This window comes from Tauraco erythrolophus, chromosome 4 (assembly GCF_009769465.1).
Source record: "Tauraco erythrolophus isolate bTauEry1 chromosome 4, bTauEry1.pri, whole genome shotgun sequence".
NCBI lineage: Eukaryota > Metazoa > Chordata > Aves > Musophagiformes > Musophagidae > Tauraco > Tauraco erythrolophus.
In genome coordinates, this window is record NC_141468.1 from 60,121,984 (window position 1) to 60,138,890 (window position 16,907).

Sequence of the window (16,907 nt, forward strand, 5' to 3'; positions counted from 1 at the left end):
TAACTTTGAAAGCAAGAGTCACTTGGTCTGTCATTTTGCCCCGAGGCTGTATATGCCAAACTTTAGAATATAATCCTTGCCCTAAAAATCTCACAACTGTACGAGGGTCCAGCAGTGATTATATCAAGTCAGGAGAGTGGCAGACAGGACACATACAGGCTTACTCCATGCACAATTAAGTGGGTTTGGATCCCGTGAAAAGTAAACGTGCCCGTAGTTATGAGAGCTCACGCCACAGTGTCTTCACCTCAGTTTGTATGTATCAGCAAAACTGAGCCTTGAAGAGAATCGAAATAGGGCAGAGCGTTAGCGGTCAGTCTGAGAAGGCTGTTCCTCATCGGTACCAGGTTGCTGGGGAAGGCAGAAAAGAGGTGGCCCAAGGAGAAAGCTGTTCAGTACACAAGAAATTTCAGCTTTCTCAGGAAATGAAGCACAAAGCCTGTTTTTTGAAAAATCTCCACCAGGCATGAATGAAAACAGAGTTTCACGAATTGGTAAAAACCCTCTGTTTCTCCAACTCTTATGTCTACAGTCTGGTTACCTTGAAGAGAGAGCTGTGTTCATCACCTAAATGGTTAAATACAGGAGTTAAAATATGCTTGATGGATCAGAGATAACTTTTCCAAATGATCTAGTACTAGTGTAATGTCCTGGAATAATGCACAGGAACCCTGTAAAGAATGCCATCTTACAGATGCCAAGTAAAACAGAAACTGACCACAGTTTTAAATGGTCCTGTGACCCTTTTGGCATGGGTCGTGGAACTGGCCTGGGACCTTGGCCAAACTCCCGTTCCGAGAGTCTTGTGAATGCTGAGGTAGGATGATAAATGCAGTGAAAATAATCTGGAGTGCTTTGAAGGGAAAGATGCTGTGTAAGCAGTCCCTGCTAGTGTTTGGTCTGTTGCCTGTGCTCTTGGTCCTTCCACCTGTTTTGAAGTTGATTGTCATTTTACTCATTGATGTCTTTGCAGCCTTTGTAATATACAACTTCCTCAGCCTCTGCTATGAGTACTTGGGAGGGGAGAGCTCCATCATGTCTGAGATCAGAGGGAAACCAATTGAGTGAGTATTTATTCTGCTTACAGCATGATGCTCTCATCCTTCTGTGCCCATCTACCATGTCCTTGCCCTGAAAAATTGTGTCAGGTGGCAAACGTCTGCTGGACGGGGCAGCATGGATGGTGATAATTTAGCAGTACTGTGCTCTGAGACAGATCAGGCTGATCACATCCTCTTAGGCAAGCTGGACTGATTCACAGCTTTTCTCAACACCTGCCTGCTCCTTTGTTTATTTTTTTATTCCCTTCTCCTTTAAATCTTTTCTGTCCTCAGTTGGTTATGTGTGCTTCCTCCAGGCCCTGTGTTTCTCTTCATGCTACTTGGGTTGGTTTTTTTTTTCAAAAAAAAAAAAAAAAAGTGGGGGAGTGGGGAGGAAAAGATTGTATGGGGAGTGTGTGTTGTGGAGACAGCATGTTGTTTTAAACACATCTCTGAAAGAGATTATGGCTGTAACTGTAATCATGGTTGGAGAAAGCACCAGTCCTGTAACTTTGGTACAGAGAGGTAGGCAAAGAGGATAGGAATCTTGCACTCTAGCCCAAATCTTGCTTCTTAACTCTGTCGTGTTGTGTCGGCTCTTTCAGGTCCAGCTGTGTATACGGGACTTGCTGCCTGTGGGGAAAGACCTATTCAATTGGATTCCTGAGGTTCTGCAAACAGGTATGGGCTGGAGGAACTGTGCTGTCCTCCAGAAGTGAATGAAGTGTGTGTGGGTGGCAATGGTGCCTTTTGCTGCTGAACTTCTGAGATGAGCACTCCTTTGAGGTGGTTTATAATATCGTTTTGAGAGGCCTGCAGGCTGCTGAGAAGAGGGGGGTGTTTCAGGGGTTTGTTTTGAATGATCTTAACGTTTTCTACTCAACTCCGCATCAAGAAGGTCTTGGCAAAAGACCCAGTTTATATCCTGGATCCGATGTTAGCCCTGGGAAGAAATTCTGATTTCCTCTTCCTTCTCTGGGTTGCAGAGGTCCCAACTTTAAGACATTGATGGCTGTGTGGTGTTGCAGACACCTCACAGTTGTGTAACAGCCTCCTGAATTCCCAGTGCTGCTGTTGTGGTTTGGAGTTGAGGAGGGGGTGGAGGTTAAGCATGACACAACGCGTTGTAGGAGGAACCGAGTATTGCTCACCATGTGTGTCTGTCTCTGCTGAATTGGGTATGTTGAGGGGGAGGGAATGGGGGAGATCTAAACCTCGATACAGCCCTTGTCTGCTCGTGCCAGGTCAGTCACCTCTGCTGCCCTGAAACAGCAGGTGAGTTTCAAGGCTTTGCTCACTTGCTGGAACGAACACATGAGGTTTCTCTGGAGACACAGCATGAAGCAGGTCTGGTTCTTTGAAAGGGCTTGGGTCATTGTAATTCCAGCCACTGGGTCTAGATATCTGCCCTGGCGTCTCCTCCACACCATGACCCATCTTCTGTGTTTCAGCAATATGCAGGAACATCAAAGGTACAATGCAGCCTTATAGTAATGTCCAGTGTTAATCTCGACAGCACAATTGGCCTTTTTCAAAGGACCACATCTGTCTTTTCTCAGTTCTGTTTGTTTCCGTCCTATATTCTGTCCTCATGGCATTCCCGTTTTCTTCCCTCATACTTTATTTTCTAATCTTCTCCCAGTATGCTGCTTCACCTGTTTCTCTTGGGCTTCATTTGTACACTCTTTGTTTGATTCAATGCATTATCTATTCTTTTTGCTCCTTGTATTAACTTTTACCTATTAAATATGTCATAAGCAGATGGAACACCCATCAAGGTGAATGAGTGCTGGAGAAATAATTTCCCTTAGACCTCTTGTTTCTCATGTCCCACAGCCTCTGGCAATTACCACACCAGGCTGTGTTTGGAAAGTTTTTTCACAACAATGAAGACTAGAAGCACTTTTTTTTTTTTTTTCTGAAGGGAAGAGGGCAGGGGGCATGGGGCATGCAGTGTGTGTTCTACTGGCTTCCACTAATCCTCAGAGCATTTGGTAACTGACTTAGGTGGATATTTTACTTTTCCTTTGCTGCTATCTGGCAGCATTTCTTGTAGTCAGGTGTGCTCTTTGCAATCTGCTTAGTCTGCTGTGAAGGCTGTGAGAAAGGTGTCTTCCAAAGGGATGTTTAAATACTTCCGTCCTTCTTGGCTTGAGCTTAAATATTGCCTTGGTGAGAAATCTTTGACACCAAGACTCACTTTCTGGTACTTCTAGACTTCCAGGATTGCCAAGTAAGACCTTTCAAGGCAAATTCCTGGGAAGGCTGGTGTGAAAGGGCAGCAGATCATGCCTTAGTGCTGATCTGTGCGATATCCACCTTCATGATGATCAGGAAGAGGAAGGTGCTGTAAGGAGCAGTTTGCCCATTTTATCCCTGTTCTCAGCATCTCCAGCACTCCTGTTGCCTCCCCCACCACTTGCCTGTTTTCTGCTCTTTCCAGCCCCTTTCATCCTGAAGGAATCTCTGTGTTATAACCATTCCTTCTTTCTATCTTCACTCCCACCCCAAGCTGTTCTCAGGCAGGTGCCTGCTGTGGGTCAGTCTGCCTCCGTTGCCTGCAGCTGTCCAGCAGTCGGGTGGTGTGCTGGTAGCTACGGTGTAAGATCTGGACAGCCCGTTTCCTTAAAGAAGTCTTGATCTTTGCTGGGTCTGTGTCTGGTGACCCTCACAGATGGGTCACACGTCATCCATGTGCTTCCTGTATGCCGTAGCATCTTCTAGGGAAGCAACTAAAAATAGGATGTGGTGGTTTGGATTACATGGAAATGGTTAAAACATCCCCAGATTGGAAGGAGGGGAAGCTCAGAGGACAGAGTTGTTTACGAATTAGCTTGACCTTTTCCAGTTCACATATTTACAGTGACTCACTAACTGGCATGCGCTGGGGTTTTTAATCTCCTTGAAGTCTTATGACCACTAACAAATTGCATCGTATCCAAAGCAATTATTCCTGTTTGGTTTTGCCATCTTTCCATACGCAGCCCTCCCCACATGTGCACAGGTCAACACCTGCCCGTGCTCTTCCAGCCTTCTTCAGGGAGACATGAGTGACATTTTTAGGGTCACAACCCTCTGGTGTCTTAGGACCTTAGAGTTCAGTGTCTCCAGAAAGATGAAGCATGGGGTTGCTCTGAGAGAGGAGGAGTCCCAGTAGGAGCAGTGATTTATATTGACAGGACGGATAGAGCCGATCCAAGTTGTATGGAGCCTTTGGGGAGATTTAGTAAAGGTTGTGTGAGTGACAACTGAATAGCTCTGAATTTCTGTCTGGCAATACACATTGATGTGTATACAAAATGCCTTAATATGGTGGCAGTTGTCAAAGTTCCTCCTCTGAGAGCTGGGTTTCCCCTCCTATCCAGGAGACCATCTTGCCCAGCTTTATGGCAACTATGGATTGGACTTTGCTTCCCTTCCCTGGTATCCCTTTGTTAATCTTGCTATGTCTGTACCCTAGCAAAGTGTGGGATATCTTTTTTTCTCAGACTGTTACCATGCTTAAATGTGCTGCAGCACAGCCTATGAAAGACAGCACTGGAAGAGAACAGCTGAGTGGTTTCTAGGAGCAACCTACCGACAGGTTTTTCTTCCCATCCCAGACAAGTAGATGGCACACATGCTTCTTCTGAATCTCCTTTATCTCCTGTTGGGTGCTGCAGTCCTCAACCACAATCAGTTAGTGAGCAGTGCAGTCAGACTCCTTGTTGGGGCTGGATTGTGTTGCATTGCTGCGCTGTCCCAGTCGAGACACTGTCATGGTGATTGATTCGGAACTTGGCCTCTTGAACCTCCTGTCTTCTCATTCCTCCTCTCTCATTCCTGTAGGCTACCCTGCAGTTCTGTGTGGTGAAGCCCCTCATGGCGATCAGCACAGTCATCCTTCAGGCCTTCGGCAAGTACCAGGATGGTGACTTTGAGTAAGTTTGTTTGTCTAGCAAGCGTGCCTTGGCTGCCCCTTCTCTGCCCAGCTGTACTTATGGTCCATGTGCGTGCTGGGCCATGGGAAAAGACAGGAGGAACAACACAGGCTGAATATGCACATGAGAAAAGAGTGCAGGGGTAAGCCTGTTGGTTTCAGTTTTTTTCTACCTCAGTTTGGAGCAGGGAATGGGACAGGGAGGCAGGAAGGAAACAGAATCTTAGAACTCCCCAGTGACAGTGGCAAGGGGAAAAGATCATGCTGAAATTTCAGGCATTCATGTGTCTTGTCTTTTTTCAGCGTAACCAGTGGCTACCTCTATGTGACGATCATCTACAACATCTCTGTCAGCCTGGCGCTGTATGCCCTATTTCTTTTCTACTTTGCCACACGTGAGCTGCTCAGTCCCTATAGCCCAGTCCTCAAGTTCTTCATGGTGAAGTCTGTCATCTTCCTGTCCTTCTGGCAAGGTGAGCTTCATTTCCCTTCCCTTGATAGCTACAAAGAACTCTCTGCAGGAGCTCAGATACTAAAGTTGGTAGAGCAGGTGCTGGTTAATAGCCAGAATGCCTTTATGTATTATTATTATTATAGTTGGTTTATGGTCTTTCATTGCTTTTCTCTGGGAAACCTGTTTTGTTCATTTTCATTTTTCTTTCTGTGCTTCTGAATCCTCACTATCCCTGTGCCATGTGCATATGCACACACATACCTGCCTGGCAAAATCAGCTGTTTGGATGAAGAGTCCTTTGCGTTCCTAGAAAAATCATAAAGCACAAGCTGTGCCAACATTTTATCTGTGTGCTACCGTTTTATTGATTAAAGTGGCACATCTAAAAATTTTTAGTATTTTTTTCCAGTGCTCTATAAATAAAATTTTAATGTTCTGTCTGCGATTCATGTAAAGCAGCAAGCTGACTGAATGTAGTGTGCTGCCACAGAACCACCACCGAGCGGAAGGACGTTCGGAGTACATACACGTGATGCAGAGGCACATCTAGAAAGCTGAAATTCCACCTAAGCTTAGTGCTTCTTACTAATTGACTCTAAGCATTTCCCTGTTCAATGCCCTACTTAAGTTTACTGAGTTGCACTTCAGAGACTAATTGAGTAGGAACTTAGGTGGAATTTAGGCTGTTGGAGTATGGCCCATCCTCCCTGTCTACAGACAAACTAATAAGCTGTCTAGTTTATCATCTTGAGCCATCTGGTCACAGACTTTTTGCCTTCTCTGGAATTCTTCAGCCACCTGGCTATGGACAGGGAGAAATACCTTTCTTGCAATGGTGTGTCAAAAACACTTTGTGCTTAAATGAAAAGCTCTTGTTACCTCAATTTTTGCTGTAGCTGTTGGTAGTGCTCACAGAAGCGCTCACAGAAACATCTGACTGCTTCTTACCCTTTTGGACTTTATTAGATCCTGCAGCAGCTAGTTCCACAGATTATGCATCGAGTGAGAACAGAAGAGGGTCGGTGTGTGAACATTCTTTACTTAAACAAATTTGTCTCATTTATTCCTCCTGTTGTGCAGGTGAGCCTCGATGGGAGTATCTAGCCCACTGTGTTTGTAGCTCCTATGTTAAATGGGTTTGCATCTAGGACATACAGCACAGACAACTATTTCCATTCCTTACAGTTAGTATGTGATCATGTTTTCTACATGATAACATGAGCTTGTTTCTTTTTTTAGGGATGCTGTTGGCCATCTTGGAAAAGTGTGGTGCCATTCCCAAAATCCACTCTGCCAACGTGTCTGTGGGTGAAGGCACCGTAGCTGCTGGGTATCAGGACTTCATCATTTGCGTGGAGATGTTCTTTGCGGCCATTGCCCTACGCCATGCCTTCACATACAAGGTGTATGCGGACAAGAGACTTGATGCCCAAGGTAGGAAATATGCCGGTGCGTATGGCATGTCTATTTGGTAGTGAGACTGGGTGGAGACTGGTCCCTCTAGCAACCAACACACTGATATGACTCCCAACCTGAGTGCTTGGAAAAACATCGCATTCCCTCCTCCGTGGTGTCTGCACAGATTGATTGTGCAACGGCTCTGCAGGGCAGAAACCTTGCCTGAGTTGCATTGTTCCCTTTTCAGTTCCCCTGTATGCCACCCACGAGAGCTTGTTGCAGACCTGAGGGCTGCAAGAGTTGCATCCTTTTGGTAGACTGGGTTTGTCCTTCTTCCTGTCTCCCCAGAGGGGAACTCCGTGGCTCCAGATTGTGCAACAGACTGAAGGCAGGAGGGACAGGGCCTGACACAGGCTCTGTTGTGAATCTGGCTCAGGAAGATGAGGCTGTGCTTTGGCAATATGTTTTACTTGGAGGAGGATGAGAATCTTCCTGTAACAACTTTGTGAGGGTTGGGCTGCTAGAAATCTTACTCTGTGGAAGAGGGAGATGGACGTCGTTTCTGGGAAAACGGGGTTCTCATGGCCAGTCTATGCAAGTACATTCAGTGTTTTCCAAATAAAAGAGTTGCTTCTTGCTGAGGTGTGGGAACACAGTAGCCCTTGGGCAGCGTTCATGTAGATGATCCCTCCATCCCAGCCAGCCCCAGGGGTTTTGGAAGGATAGCGGCCACAGCTGGGGGAGATGAGATCTGTGGGAGGTGAAGGAGTAAACTGCTGGCCAGTACAGTGGGGGATGTTTCGGTGGTGGGTCTTGTTCAGTTCTTGTTATTTCCTCTCTCTCTCTCTCTTTCTTTCTCTTTTCCTTTCTTTGTCTCTCTCCCTTTCCCTTTCATCTCTCCCTTGCTTTGGCCACTGGTCCCTGATGCAGCTGTTCCATCATATGGGCCATACGGTAGGTACAGCATGCTCTGTGTGTTTCTCTGTTGTTTTTTTAACTGGGATGCTGTTCTGTCCCGATTCCCAGCCTGCCTGCTGCTTGCTCTGTCCCTTGTTCCCCCTTCCTTGTAGATCTGTAACTTGACTGCCTCACACAGCTGCTTCAGGATTGTCTGGATCGTGAGTCGTAAAACAGCCCCATGGGCAGTGGCATAACACCTAGTGTTAGAGCGTTTCAGTCAGGACTGTGTGAATGTCTCCAAAGAGTTGCACAGGCTCTCAAAGGAGCTCCTTTGCTCCCTCACCCCAGTCTCTCTTTGCTTCCATAATTGCCACAGACGATCAGCATGCTTTCGGTTGTTTGGGGAGCTCATCCCCAGGACTGAGCAGCGCCAGAAGCCCACGCTGGACATGGGATCTAAGAGCCATGAGAAATGGCAGCTCCTAGAAGGACATACAGCCTTCCTCTGTGCTCAGCGCTTGGGTGGGACAATCTCCAACTGTTGCTTCCTTCACTATCACAGTGACACGCTCCACTCCTGGGGTGGTTCTGCCTCATAATGCCCGTTGCTTTCCTTTCCCTCTTTTGCACTGCTTTCCCCTTTTATGGTCTCTTTCCTGTGGGCACTTTGATACCACCTATCGATCTAATTTCCAATAAGTAGGAATGGCAAATGCCATTTCTCCTATATTTTTAGAATTTCCTTAGTTTTTGTCTTCTGAAACCCTTTACAGGAGCACTTCCCTACCTGGCTGTCTTCATTGTACACCCAAGCCAGTGCAGGTAGTGTGTAGTGGAAGTTGTCGCTGTGGGTATGTCCTATTCTCATGACATGTCCCCCATTTGGTACTGAGGTGGATTCACTTGGCTAGCAGTGGCTGGACTTTAGGAGCACTACTGGTAAAAATTGACACCATTTGTGTGGCATTTCCTTAGCAGCTGCTTAAGGAAGTCTGTAAATTAACTTTCTGCAGGATCTAGGAGTGCATGTTCCCTGTTCCCCTTTCCTTCATGTTAAGGGGTGTGGTGGAAGGCAACAGTATTCTTCACTTGCCCCTCCCCATCTTACCCCAACAGGTCGCTGTGCTCCCATGAAGAGCATCTCCAGCAGCCTCAAAGAGACTATGAACCCCCACGACATTGTCCAAGACGCAATCCACAACTTCTCTCCAGCCTACCAGCAGTACACCCAGCAGTCAACACTGGAGCATGGTCCACCCTGGCGCAATGGCAGTCATGTCATCTCACGCTCCCACAGCTGCTCGGGTGCCCGTGACAATGAGAAGACCCTCTTGCTGAGCTCTGATGATGAATTCTAGAAGGGGAAACTGCCAGCACAGGCTGTTATTTTCCTTCTTTTGTTGTTTTTTATTCTTTTTTAATTTATTGAAGCAGAAACACTCAAGTCATATCACTTCCTAGAGAGTGCAGATTGTAGAAGTGGGCACTTCCCATTAGCTTTTTGTGGGTATGGACGTGAAGAGTGGTGCGGAGGTGGGGAATGGCCAGGATTCCATTCTCGAGCCCATTCCTTACAGCAGCAGTCGACTGGAATTAATTAAAGCAAAGCTCCAGGGTTTGGGGCTCTGGCCTCCCATACCTGCCCAGCTTGGTGTGGAGCATGGGCCAGAGTCCAGAGTTGTGGCCAAAAATTTTTTTTTTTTTGAACTGAAAAACGTGACTGCTTTGTATTCCTCTTCCTGAGTGGTTGATACAGGTGCAGTTTGCTCCCCCAGCTCCCTGCTGCTAATGTAAGGAGCAGGGTGTCCCTGGCCATGGCAGGGCAGTTGGAACTAGGTGATCTTTGAGGTCCCTTCCAACCCAAACCATTCTATGATTCTGTGTCTCTGTGATCCTTGGGAAATGGGATTAGAATGCAGTGATAAACATTCCTGAGGACCAGACCAGAGATTGGTCTCTCTATAGCCATTGCCTTGAATACTTGGTAAGGAACATCTGGCCCCACCCTCCTGAGCACCTGGTTGTGCAGTCCTGTACTTGACTGAGCGAGGGGGGAAAAAAAGGACAGGACTTTCTACCTGTTCCTCCACTCCCTGCATCCTCCCTGCTCACCATCAAAGCTGATGCTTGTTGCAGCTCAGCAGGGATGGAATTACTGTCTCACAGGGCGGGGTTTTCTAATCACTAGGTGTCCAAGCTTCGCATCTCCCCTGCGTTCCTGTGGCAAGAAGCCTCCCTGGAGCGTCTGTGTCCTGCTAACAAGACTGAGGGCTGGCCATGATAGATGGTGGAAGTTTGTAGAGCTCTGGCCCTTTTATCCCTCTTCAGGAAAAGAAGAAATATAAACACTGAAATGTTTTTTTCTTCTTGTTTCTTGTGCCCCACTGACACAGCTGCCCCTCTTAAAGGTGTGGATTGCACCAGGTAGCTGCCAGAACAGGTCCTGGTCTCTCACAGGTAGCTCTCCCGATGCTTGTCATCACTGACTTTCCCTGTAAGCTGCACAAGTTTTGCCTTTAGGCTGGAGTATTTAGGAAGGGATGTTGCACACTCTTTCTTTGCTTTTTATCTCTGTAGCTGTTCCAGGCCAAACTGGAGCAGACTTTAAACCTGACATGACCTGGCTGGTTAAAATTGTCCTCTTGGTTTCCCAGGCAGAAGTTGCTGCTGTTGCTGCACATTTCACAGGCTGTGTGGCAACTGCAATGCTGTCAAGGGTGGAGCCAGCATCCACGGGAGTGGGAAAAGAAACTTCCCCTTGCTTTTGTTGGGTTTTGGATTGGGCCTTAGGTGTTTAGTGAAGCCAAAATAAAAATGATCCCTCTGTAGATCTATCCAGGGACCAGGAAATGCCTCTTGCTTGTTTAAAATTGTCTAGGAAAGGAGGGGGGAGCACACTCAAAGTGCCATACATCAGATGCTCCTACCCCCAAGGAGGAAGCGAACTGGAGAGGTTGGAGCAAGCTGCTGAATTCTCCTTGGCTGTAGTTTCTCTGTTCCTCTCCTGCTTGATGCCTACCCTGCCCTCAGCAGACCTGCGTGTTTTCAGATTGCCCCTTGTTGCTCTACTAGGAGAACTGGGGTCTGGCGTACCTTTCCTCTTGTATCCTAATCTGTATGCTTGCTCGTTCACTTTCTCAGAAGCAACTGTGAGCGACGAGCACCTCATTCCATCAGCACCCCTGCCAGAAGTGTGTGGTCAGCAGCGGGGGGAAAAGGGCTTGAAGAGAGGTGGGTTTGCTCCCCGCTGTGAGGGTAAGAGGGGGAAGGCTTAAGGGCAGTGTCTCCTTCCATACTCACGTGTCTGGGGGACGGTGAAGCAGGTGGCAGCGACGATGCTGACTCTGAGGGAGCTGGAGGCAGGGTAAGTGGATCCAGCAGCTTCTCTGCTGCTGGATTTCCCCATTTGCACGCATCCTGCGATGCCACGCAGTTATTACTGCTTTTCCTAAATCTGTCACTGCTTAAATGGACATGCGGACGCTATTTGCCAGGTTTTGTGTGGGCTTGGTGTAAAACTCCTTTTCCTCATGCCATAAGCCTCCTGGAAGGCAGGGCTGAAGACTCAGTGGGCTTTCCTTCTGTCTTCTGTGACTTTCATTAACAGTCCTTTAGCGTGAGATATTTATGTTAAATTTCCCCTCTCTCTTAGGAAAGTGAAGCATGGGACGTGATCCCTTCTTCCTCTTTCCTTGCATTTACAGGTCTTGATGATGTCCCAGTGTCACTTAATTGGTGACTGTCCCCAGTCTTTGTTGCACTGGGTGGGTGAGGTCCGAAATCTCTTGGATTGCCCTGGTGAGCTTGCAGGTGATCCAGGCTTGGGGAAGTGTTTTTGAAAATTACTTTGAAATGTATGCTGCATATACATGCTGTGCAGAGGATTTGGATATTCTCAAAGCTTCCTGTATGTAGTGGTTTCGAGTATAACCCTTTTGCACTAGCTGCCTTTGGAGAAGCCTGAAGAACTACTGCCCAAACAACAGTCAGCTGCCATGCATTATAATTTTATATATGTACATATTTTTTAACACCATACAAACGCATCTCTGAGCTTCCTGCTCTCCCTCACGATAGGCAAGTGCCAGAGTGAGGACTGGCTCTGAAGCTGCTCTGGCTTAGAGGAACAAATATCTTATAAGACCCAGAGCTTGAGACCATGGAGGCCAAGGCATCTGTGGTCTTGCAGGTCTGCTCGTGGTATCCCAGGGCCCCCACAAATGTGTCAGTTCCAGGAGTAGGCCCTTGGAGCTGCTTCCCTCACCTGCTTCCCCTCTCCTTCCTTCCTTCCTTTTTGTTTACCATGTAACATACCTATGGGATTTGTTTATTATTTTTCCATATAGAGTAGTTCTTTGTATATAAACAACTGAAAAAAAATGTATGATAAATCAGAGTCACCTAGTTTTGTACCTATCGTGTTTAACTGATGTGAGCTCAGCGACAAGCCGCTCTCTCTATTTTGGTCTTTGTGACGTTATACTCTGCAGAAATGAGCAAATATGATGACAAATAAAATATAGAGATAATATAGATTGTACTTAAGCTGCCTCTGTGTGGTGCTGCCTGACTGACTTCTCTGAACTGATTTTGAGTTTTTGCTCATTGTAAGGGTTGAGGCTTAGTGGGTCAGTGTGCCTTGTCCTAGTCCTCTTCTTGAGAGGAAAGCTTCATGCTGTCTCTGTATGCAGGAGCTGATGGAGAAGCAGTGCTACAGCAGCCTGAGCCAGAGACATCACTGATGGCCCAAGGCAGGAGCAAAAGCTTTTGCCAGAAACCTGGAGTGGAGATGAGTCCTGATCTTGGGTGCTCAGTGCAAAACAACTGTGGGAGAAAGGGGGCCGCTCTCTCTGACATGGGCCCCAGCAAACAGCAGCTCTGGGCTTTTCTTCTGTGACTGGTGGTGGACATGGAGCAGTTTGCAGTGGCAAGAGGGAACGTGAATGTAAAACCCAGAACCACCATGTGAGCGTTGCAAGCTGCTGGGAGGCTGGGACCTGGCCCGCCTTGGCATCAGGGGAACACGCTCGTTGCTTCCACCTCAGCTTTGAGGAAGGATGGCTTTGCCCCACAGGGAGTAGGTTGGGCTTCACCTCTGGGTAAGGCACCTACCATACTTCCTTCCCCTTCTGCCACCCACAGATGTGAGCTCCCTGCTTTCCTCCTTACTATTCCTGAGTCAGGTGGTGAGGTGACTTAGCAGGGATGGTTTTGGTTAGAGCAGCCCTGATTGCACCTGCTTCTATTCCTGCACCAGGTCCGAGGGCAGCCTGGAGGGAATTTTTCTAGTGAAAAAGTATTATTTTTCCTAGTAAAAGCTGATTCAGCACAGCTGAACTGCTCCTAAAAGCAAGTGCTTTGGGGGCTATGCCCAGAGACTATAAATCTGTTTGTTGTAAAAAGTCATGAGCTGTCCCTTATCCCATCTTTTTGGGGCATATTCTTGAACATATCCTAAAGCAAAGCTAGAGAGAGCTAGAAAACCTGGTCTCACTGAGACAGAGCTCCGTCCCAAAGTTCAAGAATGACCAAACACACACTCACTGTGGAAAAAAAAAAAACGAGCTTGCTTTATTTGCAAAGTCTACAAAATACAGAGGAGTCGGGTAGGACACATACTGTAAGTCAGAAAATAAATAAGTATTTTTCTTTGCTCTATATAAGTATAAGATAAAATGTGATTTGCATATATAAAATATAAAGTACGGCTCTGTACCAACATCCTGGCTGTGCCGAGAGGCGGAATGGCAAAGAGGACGTGAAAATAACTTATGTTCGTGCAATAAATAAACCCAAGAGGAGCTGGGGTGAGGGGATGCTAACCACCGTGCCCCCTTCACGAGCAGCAGACGCCTCTCTCCCGGGAGGGATGGAGGCTGCAGCCAAGGGTGGCTGGCATGGCAAAACCCAGGCAGAGTCAGAAACAGGGAGGGGGGGGAATCATCTATGGCAGCAGATGCCAAGAAGGGTCTGCCTCCTGTTACGTCCCCCATGCTGCCCGTATTTAGCAAACCCAACTCTTCTCCAGTGTTTCAGCCTGCTGAAAAGCTGGTTGCCCCACACTGACTGGTGTCCAAGCTGGAGGGAAAAGAAAGGGAGGAACCTACCTGCCTGCCAGGCAGCTCCCAGGAGCAAGGATGCTCTCCACCCCTGCTTCTCACCTCCTGCACCTCCACCCCTCTCCCTGCCTCCGCAGCTCTGGCTCTCAGGGGCCAAAAGCACCTTTCCACAGGCTTTGTAGGCGGTGGGGTGCCGGGGAGTGCTTTGGTGGGGCCGTACAAGCTGGCCTGCGCTGAGCAAAACAGTGTTTATCTCCACTCCAGCTGCCTCCGCTTCCTTCCTGCCGGTGCCGCTGCATTTCAGAGACACCCAGCCGGCTGGGCTGAGCGTCCCATAGGCAGGAAGAAGCTTGAAGGATGTGCGTGATGGAGAGAGATAAAACAGCACCACAGCTTCTGCCCTTTGCGTACAGCAGCCTGGGCTGACCCGCTCACATCCCTCAGCTCTGCCCTGCCTGAGGGTCCCTCCTCCATCACCGTCACCTCTGGGCTCCCCCAGCACCACAGGCTGCCACAGCACTTTTCCATCCCACTCACCCCTACTAGGCACCAACCTGTAGCCACTTTCTCTTCTCCCTCTGACTTACCATCTCCATCCCTGGAGGCCCCAGCCATGCTGCCACCTCCCCACCTGCTCCAGCTGTGGTCCAAGCTGCAGGGTCAATGCCGACTCCTGTCTCCATTGTATCCCTTCTGCCCCTCGCTGCGAAACCTCTCTCCCCCTTTCCCTCCCTGGCATGTGCTCCTGGGAGTGCCTGGCCCACACTCAGCTCTCCCGTGCCCTCACCGAAAAAAAAAAATCCAAGAGGTGCCTGGTGTTTTTGTGCCAGCTTGGAGCCATGGGATACTTCCCCACTGCTGCCTGTTCAGGCTCGCCCTCTCCTGCGTGCACCCGTTCAGGTGAGGGGTGCCCAGCCAGGGGGGCTACAGCAGGGGACGAGACTGGGTCAGAGGGGAGGAGGCTGCAGGGCTTCAGGGGCCACCAGTGGGGTCCTGTCCTCTGCCCCAGCACCCACGCTGCAGCAGCTCTCCCTGCATGGAGGAGCTGGAGTTCAAGTGATGGGAGAAGGAGGATTTCAGGCACAGGTCCCGGTGGGAAGGAGGTCAGGGAAGGTAAGGAAGGGGATTTGTGGGGGAAGGTGCCCTGGGGGGCCGTGCCCAGCCGGGAGACAGAGGCCGACACTAGGAATAGGCAGCCTGGTTGGTGCTGGACTTGACGATGGTGATGACACTGGCGGTGGCCACCTTGGCGGGGGTCCCATGGGTGGCGACGGTGCGGGCAAAGCCCTGCAGGGCCTCGTACTTGCCACGGAGGGTGTCAAGCTCCAGGCGCATGGCAGCGTTCTCCCGGGCCAGCTTATCCACCTCCCATTCCAGCTCCATCTTCTGCTTCTGCAGCTCTTCCTTCTGGCAGACGCGCTTCACCCGGCAGCTGGCAGCGTAACCCCGGTTCTTCAGCGTCCGCCGGCGCTGCTTCAGCCTCGCCACCTCCTCCTTGGACAGGCCCCGCAGGTGGTGGTTGAGCTCCCGCACCGACAACCCCATCAGCTCCTCATCAGACAGCAGCGGCGTGTTCTCCCCCAGCTCCCGCTTCACCTGCCAGAGAGAGGGGCGGTTGCCTGAGATCCCTGAAACCAGACCCCCGCCCCACCAAGCCCCCAGTCCCAGCAGCACTCACCTTCAGGGCCTTGCTAGAGAGCCCGTCCGCAGCCATCCTTGCCTCACGCTGGCCCTGCCGAGTAGCCAGGAGAAAAGCCGGTTACTGCCAGCCCATGCACCTCACCTCGCACAGAGGGCACTGGCCTTGCTGGCCCCCTGCCCATTTCTCCCCTTCTGGCCACATAACTCATCCCTACTCCTTTAAAAAAAGCACATAGTAATAATAACAATAATAATTATAATAACAGTAATAACGACTGCAAAAATAATAACAATGGGAGAACGTTGGACCTCCCATCCCTCCTGCATCCCTGCCCCGAGGTGGTCGGGATGCTGCTCTGCCCAGAGGACCCGAAACGCCCCAGCCCGGCTGCCGGGAAGCCAAAGCTTCCCTCCGGGGAGGAAAGGCGGGCGAGATCCGCCCGAGGCTGAACGGAAAGTAAAAGCAGCAGCAGCCCACGGGGCGAAACCGCGGCGAAGTCACCCAGCCGGGACGCGCGTGGAGGTGCCGCCCCACCGCCCCCCTGCCCGGCCGGGGACGGCTCCGCGGCTCCCGGCGCAGGGGTCGGGGGTCCGCAGGCTCCGGGGCCGAAGGGTCGGGACCGCGGCCACGCGGGCGAGAAGCGGCCTCCCCGTGATTCAGCAGCCCAGGGGGAGAAAAGTCACCGAAGCGGCGCCTGTCCCCTCGCCGGTGGCCGGTCCCTCCCCGTTCCTGGGGTACGGGAGGGAGGAGAGAACCGGGGGCCCGGGCTACAGTTCAGCAGCCTCTCCCCACCTCAGGGAGCCCCCTTCCCGTTAGCAGAGCCCCGGAGGGGAAAGAGTGGGGCGGATCGGGAGCGCCCCGCGGGGAGATGAGGGGCTGGAGGGGGCGGCGGGGAAGGTGGAGCCGGGGCCGCTGGAAGCTGATGCAATCCGGGCCGGGGAGCCACCGCCGGAGCCGGGGGAGCGGCAGCAGCGGCTCTCTCCGGGCGGTGGCCACGACTCGGCAGGAAAACGCGGACGGCCCCGAGCGGAGACAGCCCCCTCCCGCCACCCCGGTCCCGGCAGAGCGGCCTCCAGCCGGTGCCGAACCCCGCCGCCGCCCCCCTCTCCTGATCGACCCGCGGGGGGAGAAGCCGAAGACGGGAGCGGAAGGAGCGCGCCGGTGGGGTCTCTCCTCTCCCCTCCCCTCCCCTCCGCCGGTACTTACCGGGAGGCTCCGCTGGTCCCCGCGGGGCCGCTGCCGGGTCGGGCCGTCGGGCGGCGCCTCCAGCCCCACTCCCCGCGATTACTCACCCGCGGATTCTTTTCATTCATAAAAACACAGTCATGCGGTGACGTCACCTTCCCCCCGCCCCCTCGCCGCCGCCATCGCGCGGGGCGGCCGCTGCTCTTAAAGCGGCCGCTGCCCTGAAGCGCCTGCGGTGACACCCCAGCCTTGCGCGCGGCCACGGTATTGAACGCACCAGGGTACGAATGCAGCCACCCTCCAAAAATGC

General features: G+C 50.7%; 2 protein-coding genes across 5 annotated transcripts in view; one reads left to right on the forward strand and one right to left on the reverse strand.

Moving 5' to 3' along the window:
• The window catches only part of TMEM184B (transmembrane protein 184B), a 28,629-nt gene extending 19,016 nt beyond the window's left edge, over positions 1 to 9,613 (forward strand). Inside the window, exons 4-10 of one of the 2 annotated variants that reach the window (XM_086611074.1) lie at positions 974 to 1,064; positions 1,646 to 1,721; positions 4,869 to 4,960; positions 5,263 to 5,432; positions 6,653 to 6,847; positions 7,742 to 7,765; positions 8,828 to 9,613. In XM_086611074.1, coding sequence (XP_086467200.1) covers positions 974 to 1,064; positions 1,646 to 1,721; positions 4,869 to 4,960; positions 5,263 to 5,432; positions 6,653 to 6,847; positions 7,742 to 7,765; positions 8,828 to 9,069 — 890 coding nt within the window. In that variant the 3' untranslated portion in view covers positions 9,070 to 9,613. The remainder of the gene's footprint in view (positions 1 to 973; positions 1,065 to 1,645; positions 1,722 to 4,868; positions 4,961 to 5,262; positions 5,433 to 6,652; positions 6,848 to 7,741; positions 7,766 to 8,827) is intronic. The other variant, XM_086611073.1, reaches the window with a different exon arrangement.
• A 3,774-nt stretch (positions 9,614 to 13,387) lies between these two features.
• Positions 13,388 to 16,725, reverse strand: MAFF (MAF bZIP transcription factor F). 3 transcript variants are annotated; one of them, XM_086611076.1, is made up of 4 exons: positions 16,705 to 16,725; positions 15,554 to 15,577; positions 15,449 to 15,490; positions 13,388 to 15,366 (listed from the first exon to the last, which is right to left on the reverse strand). In XM_086611076.1, the coding sequence occupies exons 1-4, from the start codon at positions 16,723 to 16,725 to the stop codon at positions 14,953 to 14,955; spliced, it is 501 nt and encodes a 166-aa protein (XP_086467202.1). In that variant the 3' UTR covers positions 13,388 to 14,952. The 3 variants fall into 3 exon arrangements, with proteins under 3 accessions (XP_086467202.1, XP_086467201.1, XP_086467203.1); XM_086611075.1 differs by lacking the exon at positions 15,554 to 15,577 and having other exon boundaries at positions 15,449 to 15,502; XM_086611077.1 differs by lacking the exon at positions 16,705 to 16,725 and having other exon boundaries at positions 15,449 to 15,605.
• Positions 16,726 to 16,907: the final 182 nt, after the last annotated feature.